The sequence below is a fragment of the Pelodiscus sinensis genome, chromosome 18 (genome assembly GCF_052426305.1).
Source record: "Pelodiscus sinensis isolate ZL-2025 chromosome 18, ASM5242630v1, whole genome shotgun sequence".
Lineage (NCBI taxonomy): Eukaryota > Metazoa > Chordata > Testudines > Trionychidae > Pelodiscus > Pelodiscus sinensis.
Window position 1 is genome coordinate 32,449,415 of NC_143069.1, and position 23,937 is coordinate 32,473,351.

Sequence of the window (23,937 nt, forward strand, 5' to 3'; positions counted from 1 at the left end):
GGGGGCGCTGCGGGGTGAGGGCAGAAGGGGCATTGGGGAAGGGGCACTGGAGGAGGGGGCGCTGCGGGGGGAGGGTAAAAGGGGCATTGGGGGAGGGGCACTGGAGGAGGGGGCGCTGCGGGGGGAGGGTAAAAGGGGCATTGGGGGAGGGGCACTGGAGGAGGGGGCGCTGCGGGGGGAGGGTAAAAGGGGCATTGGGGGAGGGGCACTGGAGGAGGGGGCGCTGCGGGGGGAGGGTAAAAGGGGCATTGGGGGAGGGGCACTGGAGGAGGGGGCGCTGCGGGGGGAGGACAGGAGGAGGTGCTGGGGGGCCGATAGAAGGGGGAAGAGGCGCGGGGAGGCCCGGCTAGACCAGCCCTTGCAACAATGCCCCGCCCCCAACTGTCTGAACAGACCTGGGTAGAGCGGGGCGGGGCCAGGGCCAGGCAGGGGGCGGGGCCAGGGCCAGGGAGTCCCGCGCTGTGTTGCTGTTCCTGCCTGATGCAATCCAGGCTCCCTCCACGTTGGCGGCCGCAGGTGGGAGGGGGCTCGTGGCGGGGGGAGGGGGCCGCTGGGTGGGCTCGGGGCGGGGGGAGGGGCTGTTCGGGGAGCTCCTGGCAGGGGGAGGGGGTCGTTTGCGGGGGTTCATGGCGGGGGGAGGGGGCCCGTGGCGGAGGGAGGGGGCTGCTGGTTGGGCCCGTGGCGGGGGGAGGGGCCCGTGGAGGGGGAGGGGGCTGTTGGGGGGGTTCATGGCGGGGGGAGGGGATCGTTGGGGGGGTTCCACGTGACGCCGTTTAGCTCCCGCTTTCGGTGCCTGCACCTCGATTCAGGCCCCCACTTTCCCTCCCCTCCCCCCCCGGGCTGTGCCCAGCTCCAGGGGTGACCGGTTCCATGGGGCCTGGACCCAGCTGTGGGGGGAGGGGGCTGGAGCCCTGTGCAATGAGTGGGGCTGTTTAATTTCCTCTTAATGTCACATCTTTCTCCCTAGTTCTTGCTCCTCTGGGACCCCTGGCTGGGCACAGGGGGAGCAGGATGGGGCTGCCTCTGGGACAGGGCGTGGGGGGGGCAGGAGGGGGCTGCCTCTGGGACAGGGCGTGGGGGGGCAGGAGGGGGCTGCCTCTGGGACAGGGCGTGGGGGGGCAGGAGGGGGCTGCCTCTGGGACAGGGCGTGGGGGGGGCAGGAGGGGGCTGCCTCTGGGACGGGACGTGGGGGGGGCAGGACTGGGCTGCCTCTGGGACAGGGCGTGGGGGGGGGCAGGACTGGGCTGCCTCTGGGACAGGGCGTGGGGGGGGGCAGGACTGGGCTGCCTCTGGGACAGGGCGTGGGGGGGGCAGGACTGGGCTGCCTCTGGGACAGGGCGTGGGGGGGCAGGACTGGGCTGCCTCTGGGACAGGGCGTGGGGGGGCAGGACTGGGCTGCCTCTGGGACAGGGCGTGGGGGGGGGCAGGACTGGGCTGCCTCTGGGACAGGGCGTGGGGGGGCAGGACTGGGCTGCCTCTGGGACAGGGCGTGGGGGGGCAGGACTGGGCTGCCTCTGGGACAGGGCGTGGGGGGGCAGGAGGGGGCTGCCTCTGGGACAGGGCGTGGGGGGGGCAGGGGGGGGGCAGGGGGGGCTGCCTCTGGGACGGGACGTGGGGGGGGCAGGACTGGGCTGCCTCTGGGACAGGGCGTAGGGGGGGCAGGACTGGGCTGCCTCTGGGACGGGGCGTGGGGGGGGCAGGACGGGGCTGCCTCTGGGACGGGGCGCGGGACGGGGCTGCCTCTGGTGCAGAGCACGGGGGAGGGGGCAGGATGCAGTTGCCTCTGGGGGGGACGGGGCTGCCTTGGGCAGGGTGCAGGGGGGGCTGTGGGTTTCGTGCTGAGGGGTGGCGATGTAGGCACCTGCTGCACCCGTCAGCGCCTGGAGGGCAGGCTGGGCTGAGCTGGGGTGACTCACAACACAGACCCTGCCATAGGATCCCAGAACGGGTGGTGTCTGCTTGGGGCTAAATGGGGGGGGGGGGGCTCCTGTGACAAAGGATGCTGGGATGGAGGAGCCCTTCAGGGCAGGCTGGGGGACTGCTGCAGGGAAGCTGGCAGCCCCAAAGCAATTAGACTGCCTTGGTCTTGGGCCTGGTACATGTAAAGAGCTCCTCCCCCCCCCCCTTCCCTGGCTTCCCTGGCCCCCTGCCTGAGGATTGCAGGCGAGCGCTGATCCCCCAATTAGTGCTGCCCCCTGGCTCACCCCACATGCTGGAGCGTGCCCAGACCCCCATGCCCTGTGGCACTGAGAGTCCTTTGTGCAAGGCGTGGGAGCCGGGCCCTGGGTGGCTCTGCTTGGCATGGCCCTGTGCTGGGGCTGGCACTGCCCCTGGGCGGGAGGAGAGTCTGGCCCTGGCCAAACCGCTGCTGAGAGGTGGGGGGAGAGACCCTGCAGCTGGTCTGACGGGGGTGATCTGGGCGTGTGGGAACCTTTATGGATTGGGGTCCCAGAGGGGTCTAGGTGCTGGGCATGGCTGGGTGAATGGACCCGATGCGCTCTGGGCTGGGCTGAGGGTGCCTGGGACCCCAGTCCTGGCAGTGGGTGAGGGGTACCACGCCACACCCAGAGGGGCCACCTTGCAAGGAGTGCGGGGGGAACAGGAGCGTCCCCCTGGCCTGATCAGTCTCTTGGGTCTTTTTCTTGCAGATTTTTGTTTGAGGTCTGGGGGCCTGTGAGTGAGAGAGACGGGGGTGGGGGGTGGGGGGAGCAATTGTGTGTGTCTGGTGTGTAAGCAGGGAGGGCTGTGTTTGGAAGTGTGTGCAGCTGGGTCGTTCCTGAGAAGGGGAAGGGGAGTTGGTGTGAACAAGTGTGCGAGTAAGTGTCCAGGTGTGAGCTGTTCCCGTTAGGGTGCACGTGTCCCCCAGTGTGTGTTCCACTGTGCGAGCAAGTGTCCAGGTATGAGCTGTTCCCGTTAGGGTGCACGTGTCCCCCAGTGTGTGTTCCAGTGTGCGAGCAAGTGTCCAGGTGTGGGCTGTTTCCCTGTCAGTGTGCACGTGTCCCCCAGTGTGTGTTCCAGTGTGCGAGCAAGTGTCCAGGTGTGGGCTGTTCCCGTCAGTGTGCACGTGTCCCCCAGTGTGTGTTCCAGTGTGAGAGCAAGTGTCCAGGTGTGGGCTGTTCCCGTCAGTGTGCACGTGTCCCCCAGTGTGTGTTCCAGTGTGTGAGCAAGTGTCCAGGTGTGGGCTGTTCCCGTCAGTGTGCACGTGTCCCCCAGTGTGTGTTCCAGTGTGCGAGCAAGTGTCCAGGTGTGGGCCGTTCCCCTGTCAGTGTGCACGTGTCCCCCAGTGTGTGTTCCAGTGTGCGAGCAAGTGTCCATGTGTGGGCTGTTCCCATCAGTGTGCACGTGTCCCCCAGTGTGTGTTCCAGTGTGCGAGCAAGTGTCCAGGTGTGGGCTGTTCCCGTCAGTGTGCACGTGTCCCCCAGTGTGTGTTCCAGTGTGAGAGCAAGTGTCCAGGTGTGGGCTGTTCCTGTCAGTGTGCACGTGTCCCCCAGTGTGTGTTCCAGTGTGTGAGCAAGTGTCCAGGTGTGGGCTGTTTCCCTGTCAGTGTGCACGTGTCCCCCAGTGTGTGTTCACGTGTGTGTGGCCCCGGCCTCCTCCCACCATGGAGAAGGTGAAGCCAGAACTGGAGGCTTTGAGTGCTGAGGAGCCCAGCCAGCAGGGGCTGCCAGAGGAGCCTCCGGCCCGCCCAGCCTGGAGCAACAAGGCTGAGTACATTCTGGCCCAGGTTGGCTTCTCCGTGGGACTCGGGAACATCTGGCGCTTCCCCTACTTGTGCCACCAGAATGGGGGAGGTGAGTGGAGGGCTGGGAGTCCAGGGGTCGGGAGGGGGCTGTGGGCTGTAAGGGACATTCAGGAGGTGCAGCACAACCCACCTCTGCCACCAGCATCCCTGAAGTGTGTGGGAGTCACCGGGCCCACCTGAGCCAGACGTGAATCCCAGTCAGCAGGGAGAACAGAAGGGTTATTAAGCCTTCGGCGCTGGCACATTTTGTCGCCCAAAATGGGACAAACAGTGAGCGTGTTCACACGGCAGTGCGACTTTGGTCAGGAAAAACACCTTGTTTTGGTGACAAAAACCTTCCAGCTCTGCAAGAGACACTTCCCCTCCTCTTACTGCTGACAACAAGCCAGTTGGACTCTGGCTGGGAGGCTGGAGAGGGCCGGTGGCTCCAGGGGATCTGGGGGGTTGAGGGGGCTGGAGGCCCTGGGGCTGATGGAGGGGGCTGGGTGTGGGCTGGGGGCTCTAGGGGACATCAGGACTCTGTCTCTGTGGGCAGCTTCAGGCCTGTAACAGTTTCCCCTCCCTGCAGGAGCCTTCCTGCTCCTCTACTTCCTGCTCCTGCTGGTGGTGGGCATCCCGCTGTTCTTCCTGGAGTTGGCGGCGGGGCAGAGTGTGCGCCAGGGCAGCATCGGGGTCTGGCAACACCTCAGCCCCCGCTTGGTTGGCATCGGCTTCGCCAGCTGCGTGGTGAGCGGCGGATTGGGTACCTGTCCTGGTACTGCCAAGGGCTCTCCAAGTCCCCCTGGGGCCCCATCCCCGGCACCCTGTCCCCTGCTCCCCCCAGGTTCCCTGCCTTAGCCAGGTGAGAGCTCCCTGGGTGCCCTGTCCCAGCTCCTTGTCTCTAGCCCTCCGTCACCGAAGTCTTGGAGTCACTGGGCCCTGCCCTCCAGTCAGTACAATCCAGTATGGGGACAGGGGAGCCCAGAGCAGGACCCTGCCTCCCCAGCCAGCTAAGACTGACCCACTCCCAAAAGCCCGGTCGGCTATCAGACAGTGAAGGGAATTTCAGGTGTAAGTATTGGTGCAATGCCCAGGGAAACTGAGGCACACACACGGGAGTACTATAGGACAGTAGAACTCGCGTGCAACATAGCAAGGTGACTAAACTCCCCACTTGGTCACATCTCTCTCCCTTCGACACCAAACTGAGCGGGATCACTTTAGCCATGACCCTGGGAAGTTCAGACCCCTCTCTCTGCGGCATTGGCTATAACATGGGCACTGTGGTGGGCTTCCCCAGACCGGCTGTCCCCAGACTTGTCAGCCAGCTGCCCTGCGCTGTGCAGGTCACTCGGCTTGTTGCCCCATCCTCAGACAAGGGGGGAGCATTCGTATAGCTGCTCCAGCTCCACCCGTGACGGGGAACCCGGCCATGACAAGCCCCTGCTTGTGAGTCGCTCCTGGTGGTCCATAGGTTTGTCTGGCTGCCATCAGCCTAAAGATAAGGACTAGTCGACTATCAGATAAGCAAATGCTTATCGGATAGTCCAGTCCACTAGTCAATTCCCCCCCTTGCTGCCTCTGTCAGATAGAGGCAGCAAAGGGGGTGGGGGGGGAAGAGGGGGTACTTCAAAGCGGCAGCTGATCCCGGGCTCCGTGTGGTATTTCAAAGCGGCAGCGCAGCGTGGAGCCTGGGGTCAGCCAGGGACTCTGAGTCCCCTGCTTACCCCAGGCTCCATGAGGGCGTTTCTGCTTTGAAATGCACAAGAGTCCCTAGCATTTCAAAGCAGGCTTCCGCCTGCAGCCTGGAGTCAGCGGGACTCTCCCAGTTCTGCATTCCTCCTTTGAAATGCACATGAGCCCCAGCAGAAGTGCCTATCTGCTCCTCGAGTAGTTGATGGAAATTCCATCGACTACTCGACTAGTAACTTAATCGTTAGTTAACATCCACACTTCAGCCCCCCACATCCTCAGTCGGGTGGGAGCTCAGGGACGAGACCCAGCCCCGCAGAGCGATGGTTCCCTGCCAGCCAGGCCTTGCGCAGCATCCAATGCACAGCCCTCTCCACAACGTCCTTCTCACAGACATGGGTCTAGGCCAGCTCCTTGCTGTCCCCAAGGGGTCACGGACTCGCAGGGCCCCATGATTCCCAGGGAGAGCCCCTTCAGTGTGCCAGCCTCCTTGAGGTCCCAGCCCCTCCGACTCCTGGGACCATGTCCCACGGTCCCCAGGAGGCACCCCTTCTCGGGGATCCACATTCTTTGGGGTTAAGCCATAGGCCCCTCTGCGTCCTAGAACCACCCCTCACTGGCCTTTAGCGCGCCTGGCTCTTCTTAGTCCCCCTTCTTCCTACTGCGCCCCGGTCACTCACTGCCAGATGCTCTGTCCACGGGTGCAGCACATCCCACCGCTGCCACCAGTGTCACTGAAGTGTGGGGCAGTCACTGGGCCCGGCACCACCATCCGCAGCCAGATGTGATTCCCAGCCAGCAGAGAGAACAGAAGGTTTATTAGGCCTTGTCTATGCTGTGACGTTTTGTTGCCAAAAACTGCCTATTGGCAACAACAGTGAGAGCGTTCACGCTGCCCTGCGACTTCTGTCGGAAAAAAACACCCAGTTTTGGCAACAAAAAACTACCAGCCCCGTGAGAGACTTTCTCTTTCCCCTCCTTTTATTGGACTCTGCTGTTTGCTTTGTCCAGAGAACTGGCTTCCGCTAGTATCCCACAATGCCTACCCTAGTGGCTGTGCCCAGTGTTTTGTGATCTCTGCAGGCCTGCACCCCTTCGCTTTCAAAGCTCCAGGAAGTGTCTGGCAGCTGAGTGAGCTGCTCGGTTTGGGGAACAAAGAGCAATTCATTGGAGCGCTCCTGCCCTGCCCTGCTAGGAGCACGGTGGCTGCCAGGCTGCTGCTGCAGGGGGGCGGACACCAGCTGCATTGCCACTTTGACATTCTTCAGCACAGAGTGCGCCCAGAGCTACGAGGGAATCCCAAGAAGCAGGGATCAGCTCCACTTTGCCACCACGCTGCCCTGCGGGCTGCTTACCTACAGTGCTTTGCTCTGTCTGTCGACAGGGCGCTAGCCATGTGGCCAGGAAATGTGACTGGGAGGCACCCCCTCTTGGGCTCAGCTTACAAAGGGCGTCAGCCAGCGTGTACGTGTGGGAGAAAGGAGATCACACCAGAAAGTCCCATCACTGTCTAGATAGTGGTGTGGGGTCCAGGGAAACTGAGGCACACTAGGGTGACTATAGGAGAGTAGAACTCACATGCAGCATAACAAGGTGAATAAAATCCCTGCTTTGTCAAACCTTCTCAGGTTCCCTGCCTTAGCCTGGCAAAGGGTCCCTGGGTGCCCCCCCCCCCCCCCCCCCCGGCATCCTGTCCCCAGGCCCCCCTCCCAGGTGCCCTGCCTTAGCCCGGCAATGGGTCCCTGGGTGCACAGCCAGGCTCACCCCTGTTTCCATGTCAGGTCTGCGGGTTTGTTTCTCTCTACTACAACGTGATCATCGCCTGGAGTATCTTCTACCTCGTAAACTCCTTCTACTCCCCTCTGCCCTGGACCAGCTGCCCCCAGGGCTCCAACCACAGCCAGCCAGGTGCGTGCTGGGCCTGGCCCCTGCCTGCCACTGGGGGGCACCATCCTCCCCCAGCCCTGGCTGCGCCTCAGCTCCCTGGGCCCCCAGCTCTGGCCTGTCCCCACGGGGGATGTAATCGTCCAGTCGATGAACTGAGACGCAAAGCGTATAGGTTAATGCTGATGGGTGCACACACACCAGCCAGCCAGTACAGCTCAGTCGTGGCTTGCGCCAGGTCTGGGACCTGCTGTGGCTGTGGCTGTGGCTGTGGCTGTGCATTCAAAGGGTGTTAGGAGGCGGGTGGGCAGCCAGCCAGGCACAGTTCCAGCTTGCACCACGTCTCAGGGCTCAGACTCTCCCCCACCCCAGATGGTGGCTGCTGCCACCCTGCGTTGCTTCCTCTGTGTCAGAGGCAGCAGCGCAGGGCAACAGGCAGCCGGTCCGCGAGGGGAGCTGGTTTTTAAAAGCTCCCCTCTCGGACCAGCCGCCTGCCCCCTGCACTGCTACCTCTGAGACAGCAGCAGCGTGGATGGGTGGGAGTGGATCCCACTGGCTGCCCCCCCCCCCGCCCCCGGGACTATAGAGTAGTCAACTAACCAATAAGAATTCATGAGGTTAATGGGCCAGTCAATTAACTGATATTTAACAGCAGCCCTAGTCCCCAAGCCCTGTGGTGATCCGGGGGGCCTGGCCAGTTCTGACCTGGTAGGGTGGTGCTGGCCGGTTCTGATGCAGCTGGCCTGCGGGGGGAGGGGCTCTGACCTGGGGGGGGGGGGGGCGAGGGGCGGTGCTTTGCCTGCCTCTGACCCAGCTGGGCCCTGTGTTGGCAGAACCTGAATGTGCCATGAGCTCCTCTACCACCTACTTCTGGTACCGGAAGGCGCTGGACGTGAGCGAGTCGATCAACACCAGCGGGGGGCTGAACCTACCCCTGGCTGGCTGCCTGCTGGCTGCCTGGGCGCTCGTCTGCGCCGCCCTCATCAAGGGCATCAAGTCCTCTGGCAAGGTGACATTTCCTCCCTGTCGTCCCCCCCCCGCCACGGGCCTCCCTGCCACGCAGCTTGTGTTCTCTACGGTCTCCTCCCTGCCCCCCACCCCTGCCACGGGCCTCCCTGCCACGCAGCTTGTGTTCTCTACGGTCTCCTCCCGGCCCCCCCCCCGCCACGGGCCTCCCTGCCACGCAGCTTGTGTTCTCTACGGTCTCCTCCCGGCCCCCCCCCCGCCACGGGCCTCCCTGCCACGCAGCTTGTGTTCTCTACGGTCTCCTCCCTGCCCCCCACCCCTGCCACGGGCCTCCCTGCCATGCCGCCCTGCGTTCTCTACGGTCTCCTCCCTGTCCCCTCCCACCACGGGCCTCCCTGCCACGCCGCCCTGCGTTCTCTACGGTCTCCTCCCTGCCCCCCCCCCGCCACGGGCCTCCCTGCCACGCCGCCCTGCGTTCTCTACGGTCTCCTCCCTGCCCCCCCCGCCACGGGCCTCCCTGCCACGCCGCCCTGCGTTCTCTACGGTCTCCTCCCTGCCCCCCCCGCCACGGGCCTCCCTGCCACGCCGCCCTGCGTTCTCTACGGTCTCCTCCCTGCCCCCCCCCGCCACGGGCCTCCCTGCCACGCCGCCCTGCGTTCTCTACGGTCTCCTCCCTGTCCCCTCCCGCCACGGGCCTCCCTGCCACGCCGCCCTGCGTTCTCTACGGTCTCCTCCCTGCCCCCCCCGCCACAGGCCTCCCTGCCATGCTGCCTTGCGTTCTCTACGGTCTCCTCCCTGCCCCCCCCCGCCACGGGCCTCCCTGCCACGCTGCCCTGCGTTCTCTACGGTCTCCTCCCTGCCCCCCCCCCCGCCACGGGCCTCCCTGCCACGCCGCCCTGCATTCTCTATGGTCTCCCTCCCTGCCCCCCCTGCCATGGGCCTCCCTGCCACGCAGCTTGTGTTCTCTACGGTCTCCTCCCTGCCCCCCCCCGCCACGGGCCTCCCTGCCACGCTGCCCTGCGTTCTCTACGGTCTCCTCCCTGCCCCCCCCCCGCCACGGGCCTCCCTGCCACGCCGCCCTGCATTCTCTACGGTCTCCTCCCTGCCCCCCCCCACCATGGGCCTCCCTGCCACGCAGCTTGTGTTCTCTACGGTCTCCTCCCTGCCTACCCTCCCCACTACGGGCCTCCCTGCCACGCTGCCCTGCGTTCTCTACAGTCTCCTCCCTGCCTACCCTTCCCACTACGGGCCTCCCTGCCACGCTGCCCTGCGTTCTCTACAGTCTCCTCCCTGCCCACCCACCCCCCGCCACGGGCCTCCTTGCCACGCTGCCCTGCGTTCTCTACAGTCTCCTCCCTGCCCACCCACCCCCCGCCACGGGCCTCCCTGCCACGCTGCCCTGCGTTCTCTACGTTCTCCCCCCTGCACACTCCCTCCCCCCAGCCACGGGCCTCCCTGCCACGCCACCCTGCGTTCTCTACGGTCTCCTCCCACCACAGGCCTCCCTGCCACACAGCTTGTGTTCTCTACGGTCTCCTTGCTGCCCTCCCCCCACAGGCCTCCCTGCCACACCACTTGCGTTCTCTAGGGTCTCCTCACTGCCGTTCCACCACGGGCCTCCCTGCCACGCTGCCCTGCATTCTCTACGGTCTCCTCTGTGCTGCCCAACCCTTTGCCACCCCAATTCCTCTCCTTGTTATCTGAGGTGGGTAGGGGGGACTAACCCACAGCCCTATGGGGCAAGGGGGGCTTTGGGGTGCAGGGCGAGAGCCACGCTCACTACCCTCCCCCCCCCAGGTGCTGTATTTCAGTTCCCTCTTCCCCTACGTGGTGCTCTTCTGCTTCCTGGTGCGGGGGCTGCTGCTGGATGGCGCGGCTGAAGGCATCCGCATCATGTTCACTCCCAAGGTGAGAGTCTTCCCCGCCAGATTCCCCCCTCCCTGCCTAGTTCCCTGCCCAGTTCCCTCCCCCCGCCGGATCCCCTGCCCTGCCCAGTTCCTTCCACCACTGCCAGATCCCCCCCCCCAGTTCCCTTCCCCCACTGGATCCCTCTCCCCACCCAGTTCCCCCCCCGCCGCAGGATCCTTCTCCTCACCCAGTTCCCTTCCCCTAGCTGCATTTACCCCCCCCCAGGTCTCAAGCCCAGCCCCACTTGTGGATCCCTCTGTGACGGCGCGCCAGGGTTCCCCTGTCTCCTGCACCCCCGTAATGGCACGCACAGACTCCACCAGCCAGTAGAACAGAGGGAGTTTATTGCTTCTCCAGGATGCAGCACAGCACAGATGTCATCTGGTCACAGGGCCAGGCCTAGGATGCCTCAGCCCCCCTTGAGATGGGGGAGACTGGGCCCCTAAATCCCAGCCCCTGGCTTAGGCTGCTTCCTCCATGATACCAGCCAGAAACTAAAAACCTCTCTCCCAGCCCTGCCCCCCAGCCAGGTGCTGGTCTCCTCCTCCTCCCTTTGTCTCCCTCCCTGGGAGGCTGAGCCGGGGTGTCTGAGTTAATCCACATTTGGGAGTCAGTGAGAATCTCCCATCCCGGCGCAGGGGGAGCCCGGGTCACAGAGCAGACACCCCCCCACTAGCCACAGCCTCCCCCCTACTCCACAGCCCAGGACTCCTGGCAGCCAGATCCTGCTACCTTTCCCAGCCCCCCCCCACCCAGAACCCCATCCCTCCGCTCCCTCCCTCCCAGGTGGCTCCGTCCCTCCCCGCAGCCCCCTCGCTCCAAAGTCAGATCCCTCCTCCTCTGGGTCCCCCTCTCCCCTCCTCCAGCTGAGCTTCCCCACAGTCTAACTTTGTCCCCACCAGCCCAGCTCCCCCACGCCCCCTCGGCCAGACTCCTCCCCCCTGCAGAGCCCCCCAGCCAGTCCCCCCGATGCACAAGTGCCAGATCCCACCGCAGCCCTGCTCATGGCTGCCTCCCCGAGCCACCGCTCACCCCTGGCTGCCCACAGCTGACGATGTGGGGCGATATCCACGTCTGGCGCCAGGCAGCCACCCAGGTGTTCTTCGCGCTGGGGCTGGGCTTCGGCAGCGTCATCGCCTATTCCAGCTACAACGGGCGCCGTAACAACTGCCACGCCGACGCGCTGCTCGTGGCCTTCATCAACTTCCTCACCTCGCTGCTGGCCACCACCGTCGTCTTCGCCGTGCTGGGCTTCCGGGCCAGCAGCATCGCCAAGATCTGCGTGAAGAGGTGAGCCGCTGGGCCCTTCCCTCCCGCCCCCAGCACGGCTGCCCTCCTGCTGTGTGCCCTGGGCACACCTGCCCCCTCCCCATCTGCCCCGCCCCGGCTGCCCTCCTGCTGTGTGCCCTGGGCACACCTGCCCTCTCCCCATCTGCCCCGCCCCGGCTGCCCTCCTGCTGTGTGCCCTGGGCACACCTGCCCCCTCCCCATCTGCCCCGCCCCGGCTGCCCTCCTGCTGTGTGCCCTGGGCACACCTGCGCCCTCCCCATCTGCCCGGCCCCGGCTGCCCTCCTGCTGTGTGCCCTGGGCACACCTGCCCCCTCCCCATCTGCCCCGCCCCGGCTGCCCTCCTGCTGTGTGCCCTGGGCACACCTGCCCCCTCCCCATCTGCCCCGCCCCGGCTGCCCTTCTGCTGTGTGCCCTGGGCACACCTGCCCCCTCCCCATCTGCCCCGCCCCGGCTGCCCTTCTGCTGTGTGCCCTGGGCACACCTGCCCCCTCCCCATCTGCCCCGCCCCGGCTGCCCTCCTGCTGTGTGCCCTGGGCACACCTGCGCCCTCCCCATCTGCCTGGCCCCGGCTGCCCTCCTGCTGTGTGCCCTGGGCACACCTGCCCCCTCCCCATCTGCCCCGCCCCGGCTGCCCTCCTGCTGTGTGCCCTGGGCACACCTGCCCCCTCCCCATCTGCCCCGCCCCTGGCACAGCTGCCCTCCTGCTGTGTGCCCTGGGCACACCTGCCCCCTCCCCATCTGCCCTGCCCCAGGCACAGCAGCCCTGTCCAACTGTGCCTATCCCCAGACATGGCTGCCCTCCCCCTGTGCGCCCCAGCCCAGGCAGAGCCACCCTCCCCAGGCGTAGGACCACTGACACCGCCGCCCTCCCAGGAATGCAGAGAAGCTGGCTGGGCTGCAGATGAACTCGAGCCTGCCTGGCACACTGCTGCTCCCCGAGGACCTAGAGGTGCTGCCCCCGAGGCAATACAGCGCCTGGTTCCACGGGCTCTCGGACGCCATGGCCACAGAGCTGCAGAGGAACGGCGTCGGCGACTGCCAGCTGGAGGAAGAGATGAATAAGGTGCCATGGGGGACGGGGAGGGCCCCGTGTATCTGGTCCCCCAAGTACCCAGCCTCCTGCGCCCTGAATACTCCAGTGCCCTGATCCAGGGCCCGTATAACTGACCCCACGCTCTACCGCACAGGTGCCGCCTGCCAGTGGTGGGCGCCAGCCAGCAGGCCCCATCCCAGATAGGACGGGTTATACCAGGCCCTGCATCTCCCAGTGCCAGCTGCATCCCAGCACCAGGCGAGGGGTCCCTGTATAACCAGGCCCTGCACCCCCCAGAGCCAGCCGCATCCCAGCACCAAACGAGGGGTCCCTGTATAACCAGGCCCTGCACCCCCCAGAGCCAGCCGCATCCCAGCGCCAGCCGAGGGGTCCCTGTATAACCAGGCCCTGTACCCCCCAGAGCCAGCCGCATCCCAGCACCAGGCGAGGGGTCCCTGTATAACCAGGCCCTGTACCCCCCAGAGCCAGCCGCATCCCAGCGCCAAACGAGGGGTCCCTGTATAACCAGGCCCTGTACCCCCCAGCCAGCCGCATCCCAGCACCAAACGAGGGGTCCCTGTATAACCAGGCCCCGCACCCCCCAGAGCCAGCCGCATCCCAGCACCAAACGAGAGGTCCCTGTATAACCAGGCCCTGTACCCCCCAGAGCCAGCCGCATCCCAGCACCAGGCGAGGGGTCCCTGTATAACCAGGCCCTGTACCCCCCAGCCAGCCGCATCCCAGCACCAAACGAGGGGTCCCTGTATAACCAGGCCCTGTACCCCCCAGCCAGCCGCATCCCAGCACCAAACGAGGGGTCCCTGTATAACCAGGCCCCGCACCCCCCAGAGCCAGCCGCTTCCCAGCGCCAGGCGAGAGGTCCCTGTATAACCAGCCTCCGCGCCACCCCCACCCCCCCCCCCGATCCAGCTGCATCCAAGCGCGTGACCCGTCTCTCTCCCGGCAGGGCGTGGAGGGCACCGGCCTGGCCTTCATCACCTTCACGGAAGCCATGACCCTCTTCCCGGCCTCTCCGTTCTGGTCTGTCCTCTTCTTCCTCATGCTTCTGAACCTTGGACTCAGTACCATGCTGGGCAACATGCAGGGCATCCTCACCCCGCTGCTGGACCGGTACCCGGCCCTGCGGCGCCGCGCCGCCCTCTTCACCGGTACGCGGGCGGGGCTGTGTCAGACGGGGGAAAGAGCCGCACGGCGTGGGGGGGGTGTCACGAGGGGTGCATAGGAAGCAGGGACACGTGTGACTTTGGGGGGATAATTGCATGTGGATGGGGGAAGATTTCTCTGCCCCCCAGTGCTGCTGGGGACGGCTGCGGGGGAGGGGGCAGGGCAGCGGGTGCCAGGCTGCGGGGGAGGAGCAGGACTGCGGGTGCCAGTCTCTCTCTCCTCCCCAGTGCTGTGCTGCGCCGGCGGGTTCCTGCTGGGGCTGATGTTCGTGCAGCGCTCGGGCAGCTACTTCGTCTCCATGTTTGACGACTACTCGGCCACCCTGCCCCTGATCGTCGTGGTGGTCTTTGAGGACGTGGCCGTGGCCTGGGTCTACGGGGCCAACAGGTACGTGCCCCTCCCCTATGGCCCGCGAGGCCAGCAGGTACCTGCCCCTCTCCCCACAGGGTCCCTGAGATCCCCGGCCCGTCCTGTGGCCTGTGAGGCCGTGGCCTGGCTCTGTGGGATGCACAGGTACCTGCTCCCTCTTCCAACCCCCCAGGTTCTGGCTGTAAGGGGCAGAGGGGACCCACACCCCTCCTCCCCCCGGAGCCTAGCTCTACCCAGCAGACAGGTACCAGCCGCCTGGCCCTGTGTCCTGGCCCCTCCCCCATGACCAGGGTCTATTGGGCAGACGGGACCCTCCCCTGGATCCCTCCAGTGGCCTAGCTCTGTGGGGGGAGCCCCAGATTTACTCCTTCCCCGTGGCTGACAACCCCTCCCCCCCCCACAGGTTCCTGGGGGATGTGGAGGCCATGCTGGGCTGGCGGCCCTGGCGGCTCTACGGCTACATGTGGCGCTTTGGGAGCCTGCTGGCCATGCTGGGACTGCTGCTGGCCAGCCTGGTGCAGATCTGCCGCAGCGCCCCCATCTACCAGGCCTGGAGCCAGAAGCTGGTGAGACCCTGGGCGGGATGCTGGGGCTGATGGGCCTGCGGGGTGGGGGTGGGAGGGAGGAGTCAGGATGCCAGGAGCAAAGGGGATCTGGGCTGATGGGGCAGATCTGAGGGCAAGGGGGTGGGGGAGCTGGGATACTGGGGGCAGAAGGGATCCAGGCTGATGGGGCAGGTCTGGGAGTGGTGGTAGAGGAGCTGGGGAGCAGGGGGGATCTGGGCTGATGGGGCTGGTTGGGTAGTGGGGGGGATCCAGGCTGATGGGGCTGGTCGGGGTGTGTGGAGGAGCTGGGGGCCTGGGGGATCCTGGCTGGTCGGGGTGTGTGGAGGAGCTGAGGGGCAGGGGGATCCGGGCTGGTCGGGGTGTGTGGAGGAGCTGGGGGCCTGGGGGATCCGGGCTGGTCGGGGTGTGTGGAGGAGCTGGGGGCCTGGGGGATCCTGGCTGGTCGGGGTGTGTGGAGGAGCTGGGGGCCTGGGGGATCCTGGCTGGTCGGGGTGTGTGGAGGAGCTGAGGGGCAGGGGGATCCGGGCTGGTCGGGGTGTGTGGAGGAGCTGGGGGCCTGGGGGATCCGGGCTGGTCGGGGTGTGTGGAGGAGCTGGAGGCCTGGGGGATCCGGGCTGGTCGGGGTGTGCGGAGGAGCTGGGGGCCTGGGGGATCCGGGCTGGTCGGGGTGTGTGGAGGAGCTGGGGGCCTGGGGGATCCGGGCTGGTCGGGGTGTGTGGAGGAGCTGGGGGCCTGGGGGATCCGGGCTGGTCGGGGTGTGTGGAGGAGCTGGGGGCCTGGGGGATCCGGGCTGGTCGGGGTGTGTGGAGGAGCTGGGGGCCTGGGGGATCCGGGCTGGTCGGGGTGTGTGGGGTGCGTGTGAGGAGGAGCTGAGGGGCAGGGGGGATCCGGGCCGATGGGGCCAGTCGGGGAGTGATGGAGAAGCTGGGGAGATCCAGGCTGCCGGGGTCGGTCCGGGGCCCGGAGCCCAGCAGCGCTGACCGTGGCCTCTCTTGCAGGCGACGGAGATGTGGCTGTCGTACCCGCGCTGGGCACAGGCCATGCTGATCTTGCTCATCGTCGTGGCCACGCTGCCCATCCCCGTGCTCTACCTCTGGCAGTGGGTGCGGGAGCGGCAGGCGCGGCGCCATCGGCAGGGGGCGCCCCCCGTCAGGGAGCTGGGGGAAGGGGAGGAGGAGAGCCCGGCCGACCCCCAGTGCCTGGTCAATGGGTACCTGCCCGTCCGCACTGAGTAGCCCCCTGGGGGGTGGACTAGGGGGGAGGCGTGAGAGGGCGGAGGAGAGCATCTGTGGACCCCTCCCCCTTATGCTGTGAGTGGGCCTGGCTCCACGTGGCATGTGCCCCCCACGGGGGCGGGCGGGAGGCCTGATTGGTGGAGCTGGGAGAGAGGGAAGAGCTCCCATTGGTCGGTCAGAAGAAGGCATCTTTGAGTGGTGAAGAGGCGGATGCTGGTGGCTTGGCACCCAGAGCCACAGGAACCAATCAGGGGAAGGAAGAACGAAGCAACCCGATTGGTGGACCAGAGCAGCTCAGCGGCTTGTGATTGGTGGAGCAAAAGACTATGAGCTCTGATTGGTTGACCGAGGAGGATTTCTTCTCCCTCTTTCAATGGAGGAGAGGGGGGATGGGGACAGGAGCAACCTTGTACCCCTCCCTCTTCCTTTCGCCCATGCCCCTGCGGCCTGCCTCAGCCCCGGCATCAGCATCGGGGCCTTCTCGGAAACGCACTGCTATCCCGCCCCTCCCCGGCCGCTGGGAGCCGAAGCCCAGCCTCACGGGGCCACCCAAGTGCCTGCGCCTCCAGGGCAGACAGGGGCATCTGCCGCTAGGAGATGGGGCCCTGAGAGCTGGTGCCAGCCTGTCCCAGCACCACCCGGGCTGCTGGGCGGGTTCAGCCTGCTGGGAAGCCAGCAGCACCCAGGCCGGAGGATGGGGGGGACCCTGGAAAAGGATTTAGGGCAGCCCTGTGTGTGTGGGGTCAGTCCTCTGTGCCAGAGACTAATTGAAACCCCTCACTGGGGTCCTCTTGTGGGGTGGCATCAGGCCTTAGGGCTGCTCCATATAGAGAACAACCTACTGCTGCTACCAGCTGGGGTAGCCATCTTGCTACTGTGTCATTTTGTCTTTCTGCCAGTGCCACCCGTCCCCTGGTGCCGCCACAGCCCCAGGCTATCAGCTGTGGGGTGGTGCCAGCCCAGGATCCAGTGCAGCAGGATGCCCATTAACAAAGGGGGTCTGCCCTGTGGCATGTGAGTAGGAACACAGTCCCCAGGGGCTTGCAACTGTGGGAGCAAGTCCAACGTAAACTCAACCCGCGTAGCGTGCGGGGCCCAGTGGGGCCAGCTGCCATCTACACCAGCTGTTGCAACAATGTGGAGAGTGACGCCCAGTGTGGATCCAGCCACTGTGTTGGGCGCAGAGCAACTGGTGTCTACATTAATGGTAGCACTGGGAGAGCAGGGTTTGAGGGGTGGGCTGGCCTGCTGGGTCTGCTGCCTGCATGGCACAGGTCTGAGCTCGGAGGGGCAGCCCTGGGACGGGGGACTTCTTTTGAAAGGGAAAGTTGCCATGTGGCTGCTCGTCGGGGGGGGTGGGTCTTGTTCCCCCTCCTGCTAACGGAGGGTTTCGCTACATAGAGCCCAGGACTCTGAACAGAGAGGGGCTGAGACCTCCAGAATCCTTGTATCATTATCTAACCCTTCCCCATCCCTCCCACCACTCATCCACCCCCTGCATTCCCCTTCTTCCGCCCCAGCCGGGTCCTGACATGTGCACTGACCCCAGGGCCTGGAGCAAGAGGATTCACTGCCAGACTTCCCATGGGGCCACAATGGTACGCGCAGGCTGGGCCAGACCTTCGGGTTCCTGGGTTCCGTTCTTGGCCCAGCTCCCTGCCTTGCTGGGCCCCGTTTCCCTTTCCTATAAAATGGTCACAGTGCTTGGTGTTTACAGTGTAGATGGCTTTGAGCAGGGATCTCAGGTGGTGGCAGGGATGTGGGACTCTCGCCTGCTCTGTGGGAGCTCTCTGGCCTGGGGAGCCAGGGACGGGAGGGAGCTCTTGGGGGCGAGTTGTATCGTTTTCACAGTGCTGCTCTTGCCTGAATAAAGGTGCTTTTGTCATTCTGAGCAAGGTGGTGATTGCCTGCCCACAGGAAGCAGAGCGTGGACACCCTGGGCTGGGTGCAGGACCCGGCTGGGGGGGCAGAGTGGCTCTGGGTGGAGGAGAGCTGGGGGGAGGAGAGCCGGGGGGGCAGAGTGGCCCTGGGGGGAGGTGGGACCGGGGGGGGGCAGAGTGGCCCTGGGGGGGGAGGGCCCGGGGGGGCAGAGTGGCCCTGGGGGGAGGAGGGGCCGGGGGGGCAGAGTGGCTCTGGGGGGAGGAGGGGCGGGGGGCAGAGTGGCCCTGGGGGGAGGAGGGGCCTGGGGGGGGGGGGGGGGGCAGAGTGGCTCTGGGGGGAGGAGGGGCCGGGGGGGGGGGCAGAGTGGCCCTGGGGGGGACCAGGGGGGGGGGGGCAGAGTGGCCCTGGGGGAAGGAGGGGCCGGGGGTGCAGAGTGGCCCTGGGGGGAGGAGGGGCCGGGGGGGGCAGAGTGGCCCTGGGGGGGAAGGGCCGGGGGGGCAGAGTGGCTCTGGGGGGGGAGGGGCCAGGGGGGCTGCTCCCCACGATGCGCCCTTGCACGTGTGTGACACCAGCCTGGCGCCGCCTTGGGGCCATCGCAGCAGCTGGGCAGGGCCGGGGGGGGGGGGTCACGAAGAGTCCCGGCTGGGGTCAGAGGTCACAAGGGGGCGGGGCTGGGTCCGATCCCCACGTGCCTCTGTCCTCTCCAGTGCCCGCGGAGGTGACGTCACTTCCAGGCCGGGGGACACCCCCTCCGCGCGCGCGCGCGCGCGCCGGGTCACGTGAGCCCGGTGGCCGCGCGGTCACGTGGGCGCAGCGATGGCGGCGGCTCCGGGCGGGGTGAGCGGCGGCGGCGGCGGTGAGTGGGGGCGGGGCTCGGCCCGGCGGCGGGGGGCGGGGCTCGGCCCGGCGCTGCGGGGCCCTGGGCCGGGCCCTGATCCGGGGTCTCTCCCTGCAGGGGCCACGTCGGACCAGATCCTGCAGACGGGAGCGGTGCTGCTGCAGGGGTGAGCGGGGCGGGGGGGCGGGGCCGGTGGCCGGGGGGGGGCGGGCGGGGCGGGGCGGGGCCGGGGGGGGGAGCGGGGCGGGGCCGGTAGCCGGGGGGGGCGGGGCCGGGGGGGGCCGGTGGCCGGGGGGGGGGGGGCTGTGTCTCGGGGCCAGGCTGACTGTCCCCGTCCCCCCCCCCCCAGGTTCATCCGGGACCGGGTCCAGCGCTGCGGGGACTCGCAGGCCGTGGAGCTGAGCCGGGCGGAGCTGGGGGGGCCGGAGCCCCCCCCCTGCGACGAGAACACCAAGCGGCTCAGCGAGTGCTTGCGGCGCATCGGCGACGAGCTGGACAGCAACACGGAGCTGCAGAGGTGGGGGCGAGACCCCCCTCCTGCTCCAGCCGGCCCCCCCCCCGGGTCTCACCTCGTCTGCCTGCCTCCTAGGATCCCCCCCCCCCCCCCGCCCCAAGTCTGGACCCTTTTTGCATGATGCTCCCCTCACAGTATCCCTGTGTCCTTGTGGGGAAACTGAGGCAGGCTTTTCCCCCTCGTCCCAGTGTCCGATTCCTTGTCCCACCCTCACGGTCGTGATCCCCGCCTCCTGTCGAGGGGTAACGCCTGCCCCCGGGTTTGTTTGCCCCCTTCTCCTCCAACTCTAACTATCCATCCCCTGCAGTATGATTGACCGAGTGGGGGCGCACGCCCCCAAGGAAGTCTTCTTCCGCGTGGCGGCCGAGATGTTCTCCGACGGGACCTTCAACTGGGGCCGCGTGGTGGCACTTTTCTACTTCGCCTGCAAGCTGGTGCTCAAGGTGGGGCAGCTGGAAGGACCCCCCCCCTCTTCTTCCTAGGTGTGAAACCCCTGCCCCACTCCCCCATAATGCCCTGCTGCTACCTTTGACCTGCCATCCCCTGTACAGCCTCACTGCCACCCGTTCCCCCATCTGTGAGATTTCTCCCCGGCCCCTTACTATGAAACCCCCTCTTGAGATCTTTGCTCCCCTACAGCCCCAATGCTACCCCCTCCCCCAGCCATGAAACTCCTTCTCTGCCCCCAGCTGTGAGACCCCCTGCTCCACCCCAAGAAACCCTCCCTCAGCCTTGAGACCCCTGCCCTAGCACCCATATAGCCCCATTATTTCCCCTGCCGCCCTGATCCCCCCCCCCATCTCCCCCTAGGCTCTCTGCACCAAAGTCCCGGAGCTGGTGCGAACCATTGTGGGCTGGACGTTGGAGTACCTGCGGGACCACGTGCTGGCCTGGATCCAGGCCCAAGGAGGATGGGTGAGTCCGGCCGGTGCCCTTCCCTCCCTCTGATGCTTCCCAGGGTGCATGCAAGTGTGTCTTCCAACCCAGGCGCTACTTCTCCCCTGCCCCACCACTGTGAACCCCCAGCCTTGAGACTCCTGCCCTGCCCCCATACAGCCCTGTGGCTTCACAAAGCTGGGAACAGCACCCTGGAGTCCTGGTTCCCAGTCCCCCCCCGGCTCTAACCACTAGCTCCCGCTCCCCTCCCAGAGCCAGGGAGAGAACCCAGGAGTCCTGGCTCCCAGCCCGATTCCAAACCTACTAGACTCTGCTGCCCCCAGCCACCCCCAAACGGGTTGTGTGGTGCTAGAGCCAGCCGCACGTCCGTCTCATGCATGCAACAGTTCAGCAAGTCCCTTTGCTCCCCCCACCCCCCAGGACGGCCTCCTTTCCTACTTCGGCACGCCCACCTGGCAGACCATCACCATCTTCGCCGCCGGAGTCCTCACCGCCTCCCTCACCATCTGGAAGATGTCCTAGGGTGGGGTGGGGTGCGCTCCGCGGCACCCCACGACCGGACGGACTGTGCTGGGCTCCCTGGCCCAGGCTGCGCGCTCTCGCAGCTCCTCGTGCCTTGTGCTCCACTCAAACAAACCTCTTGGGACCGCGCATCGGATTCCTCAGCCTGGCCTGCACCTCCTGGACCTGGACCGACTCGCTGGGGGGTGGCACAGCTGCTCCGTGGGGCAGGACACCCCCCTGCATCGGGGGGCGGGTGCAGACTTGAGGCCTTGATCGCCCCAGTGCCGGCCTGGATTCCTGCAGCGAGATGCGTTCCGCTCGGGGCTGTGGCCTCGCAGCCCATAAGCTGCCCAGGCTGGAGTTGTCCCGGGGGGGGGGGGGGGGCCTGGCAGACTCGCCTTCTGTCGCTGAAACACCCGCCTGGGGGCCCCTTTCTGAGTTCCCCTCTGCTGGCAGGGCCCCGGGTGGGCAGGGCCACCCCTCCCCGGGATTTTCTCTAGCCTGGCAGCTCTACCAGGATGCCCCTGGCCTCCTGCACACCCCCCCCAGTGCAAAGCCCCTCCTTGGGGTGTAAACAGAAACGCAGCTGCCCCCACCGGCCACAGTGGCCTTAGGGCCCCATCAGAGTCTTGCTGGTGCCTGGTTGGGTGGGGGGGGGCAGCGGGCTGGGACAGGGGAATTCTTTTATAGAGCACTCAAAGCAGTACTGTAATGGGGGAGGGGACTGGCTCTGTCTCCCCGCCTCTCCCACCACTACCCCCTGGGGGGCTGCCATAACCCCCCCCCATGGCTTTCAGGAGGCAGAGAGGGGGCTGGGAGTCCCACCCCCTTCACCTTTGTCCTGTAACTAACTTAATACTGTTTGTAAACCAATGTGTGTTCTCAGGTATGGGGGGGGCAAGGGCTTATATGGGGGCTGGCCCCCTTCCCAAGCAGCCCTGCCCCTCTTAACTAGTGGGGTAAACTTGGGGGGGCAGGGAGTCACTCCCTGATTTGGCCGGATTGCCCCGTGTACCCCGCCGGCAGCTGCTGGTTTGGGGGAGTCGCCTGGAGGGTTTGGGTCCACGCTGCTCCCAGCTGCAGCTGGGGGAGTGGAGCCCAGTTCCCCAGAAAGGCTGATATGTGGTAAGGCTGGTGTGACCCCCTCCCCCAGCATGTGCTGCCAGGGGTTTCTGGCACAGCTGGAGCTGCCCCCTTGCGCACACCAGGCCGGGGTCTGGGGAGTTGCAGGTGCCCCACAGCCTGGAGTGGGGCTGCCTCCCTGAGGGCTTGGGGCAGCTCACACTGCTTGAATTGCTGGGGGGGGTGGGGGGGCCGTACTTGAAAAAATTAGGGGGGCGGGAGGGAGTAGGTGATGTCAAGGTGGGGGCAGGGTTAGTGGCAGGATTGATGGGGTGAGACCTGAGGGCTGGGGAGATGATGTCATGGGGCGGGGCTAACTGGGAGAGGTGATGTAATGGTTGTGGGTTGGGTGGATGATGTCACAAGTGGGGTGGGGCTAATAGGTGATGTAATGAATTTGAGGGAAATGATGTAATTTTGACCTCATTCCAATCCCTGCCCCCCCCCCCCCCCCCCCCCAGCCGCATGCACTGACTTTCTGCCCAGAGCTCTCCTGTATCCACAGGCTGTCCTGGCTCCCCCCCACCCTGACTAGTGGCTGTGCTCCCTGGATCAGAATGGGGGGGGGGGGTTTCTGGGGAGCTGGGGGCCTGCTGGTGCCTCTGGACTCTTGATTTTTTTTATATCCCTTTTGTATTTCTATTCAACAACCCCCCCCCCCACTGCGTCCGTCGTCTCCTCTTGCCCATCACTGGGGTCTCTGCATTCAAAATCCCTCCTTTGTAATTTTTTGTAGGGTGGCTGTTTTGATACCAGGGTGTTGGGTTGTGTGTAAAATCAATAAACTCGAAGGACAAAGCTGGGGGAGCTGGTTGGCTCTTGTGTGGAGGGTGGGGAACAACACAGACACGTGCTGCCAGTTTCCCCTGGGCAGTGGCCCCGGCTGGCAGGACATGACTTCACCCTGGGGCCCCCTGCAGTAGGTCACACGTGGACCCATCAACCCCAGTATCCTGGCCCCCCACAGCTGGGGGTGGGGCAGGGGCTCCCTTCAGCACAGCAAGTGAATAGGAATTTCTCTGCCCCGAAGCTGGGGCTGGCTTTTTGGTCCCAGAAGAAGCTGGTAGCAGGTAGTTCCGCAGGCCCCTGGAGGCTGGCTCCTGGCTGGAGCCCAGCACCACGAGATGGGGGAGCAGACAGCTAAGAAAGGGTGAACGCCCCAGCTGCAGCAGTATGCTAGTGCCAGTCACCCTGCTCAGACTGGGGCCCCTCCCAGACCCAGGAGTCCTGGGGCCCCCTAGGGCCGGCCCTAGGCTGATAGGCGTTCTCTCCTGTTGGCCTTCCCAATGCCTTGCGTGTGACCGCGTTGGTTGCCGGGTTCACGGCTGCGCCATCTGATTTCCAGGTGTGATTCTGCTGTGTGTGCCCAGGGGGCTGAGCCGCCCCACAGACAAACCAACCGTCCATGTCCCCTACCGCGGTTTATTCGTAGGACTGATTGGCACGGGCCGAGCGCAGCACTGGCCGCGTCTTCCTTCCAACGCTTGGATTCCCCTCTTGGTGCTAGCGTGGCCCCAGAGCCTGGTGCCCCAGGGGCCTAGCCCCCGCGGCCAGGTCCTGCAGGGCACCCAAGCGGTGAAGTTCCCCCAGCGGTGCTTGGCAGACAGGGCCGGCTCCTATTTGTGTTTCTCTTTTCTCCTGCCCCCTGTGCAGCAGCAGGTCTTCCCTCTGCGTTGGTCACCACTGGGGCCTAATCGCTGCCACCCAGCTGGGGGTGGTGGCTTTGGGGCCCTGGTTTACCGGGCGTGGTGCTAACGGCTCCGTGGGGCCTTTTCTTTCCACCGCTGGGCAGCGTTCCTCTGGCATCCCCAAGCTTCTCCCGCAGACTCAGCCGCCCAAACGCACTTGGGCCTGGCCCAGGGCAGCCTGTTGCGGTTTGACCCTGCCTGGCCTGGAGAGCGGCACAGACTCAGCCCGGGCAGGGTGCGCTGACAGCAGCACCAGCCTGGCCGGGTGCCCGAAAGTGCCCTGGCTCCCCTGGCTGAGCGCCCCCAGCCCCTGTTCACTACTGTGCGATGCACGAGGTTGGCACAATGGTGCTTTGCTCTGTTCCCGGGCACCCGCAGGCCTGGCCGTGCCCGCCGGAGAATTCTTCCCCCTCCACTCACCCAGTGTGGGGCGTTTCCTATGGGAATCTGCCACAGGCCAGAGAGGGGAGGGAAGGTGGGAACCCGGGACTTCAGCTGGCCCGTTTCCCCCCTCGCTCCCGACCTGCAGCGCCCCGCAGCGCCCCTCCCCCACCCCCAACCCCGGGATGTCACCTGCCCCCACAGCGAACAGGAGAGAACCCAGGAGTCCTTGCTCCCAGCCCCCCCCCCCGCGGGCCGGGAAC

At 66.1% G+C, this 23,937-nt stretch overlaps 2 protein-coding genes across 2 annotated transcripts; both read left to right on the forward strand.

Moving 5' to 3' along the window:
- The first annotated feature begins 326 nt into the window (after positions 1–326).
- Positions 327–17,740, forward strand: SLC6A16 (solute carrier family 6 member 16). The gene is made up of 12 exons (XM_075917516.2): positions 327–516; positions 2,649–3,791; positions 4,311–4,468; positions 7,195–7,321; positions 8,131–8,306; positions 10,061–10,171; positions 11,220–11,461; positions 12,335–12,524; positions 13,462–13,663; positions 13,907–14,066; positions 14,452–14,614; positions 15,613–17,740. Exons 2-12 carry the CDS (start codon positions 3,602–3,604, stop codon positions 15,847–15,849), a joined length of 1,956 nt encoding a protein of 651 aa, XP_075773631.2. The 5' UTR covers positions 327–516; positions 2,649–3,601; the 3' UTR covers positions 15,850–17,740.
- Positions 17,741–18,467: 727 nt separating this feature from the next.
- Positions 18,468–20,640, forward strand: LOC106732608 (apoptosis regulator BAX-like). Its single transcript, XM_075917522.2, has 6 exons — positions 18,468–18,586; positions 18,686–18,734; positions 18,918–19,085; positions 19,390–19,525; positions 19,893–19,997; positions 20,400–20,640. The coding sequence occupies exons 1-6, from the start codon at positions 18,547–18,549 to the stop codon at positions 20,499–20,501; spliced, it is 600 nt and encodes a 199-aa protein (XP_075773637.2). The 5' UTR covers positions 18,468–18,546; the 3' UTR covers positions 20,502–20,640.
- Positions 20,641–23,937: the final 3,297 nt, after the last annotated feature.

Coding starts and splice junctions, on each gene's coding strand:
- SLC6A16 (XM_075917516.2), top strand. CDS start 3,602: ATGGAGAAGGTGAAGCCAGAACTGGAGGCTTTGAGTGCTGAGGAGCCC. Junction 4,469..7,194: donor TCGGCTTCGCCAGCTGCGTG/GTGAGCGGCGGA, acceptor TTTCCATGTCAG/GTCTGCGGGTTTGTTTCTCT. Junction 11,462..12,334: donor GCCAAGATCTGCGTGAAGAG/GTGAGCCGCTGG, acceptor CCGCCCTCCCAG/GAATGCAGAGAAGCTGGCTG.
- LOC106732608 (XM_075917522.2), top strand. CDS start 18,547: ATGGCGGCGGCTCCGGGCGGGGTGAGCGGCGGCGGCGGCG. Junction 18,587..18,685: donor GGTGAGCGGCGGCGGCGGCG/GTGAGTGGGGGC, acceptor CTCTCCCTGCAG/GGGCCACGTCGGACCAGATC. Junction 19,526..19,892: donor CCTGCAAGCTGGTGCTCAAG/GTGGGGCAGCTG, acceptor ATCTCCCCCTAG/GCTCTCTGCACCAAAGTCCC.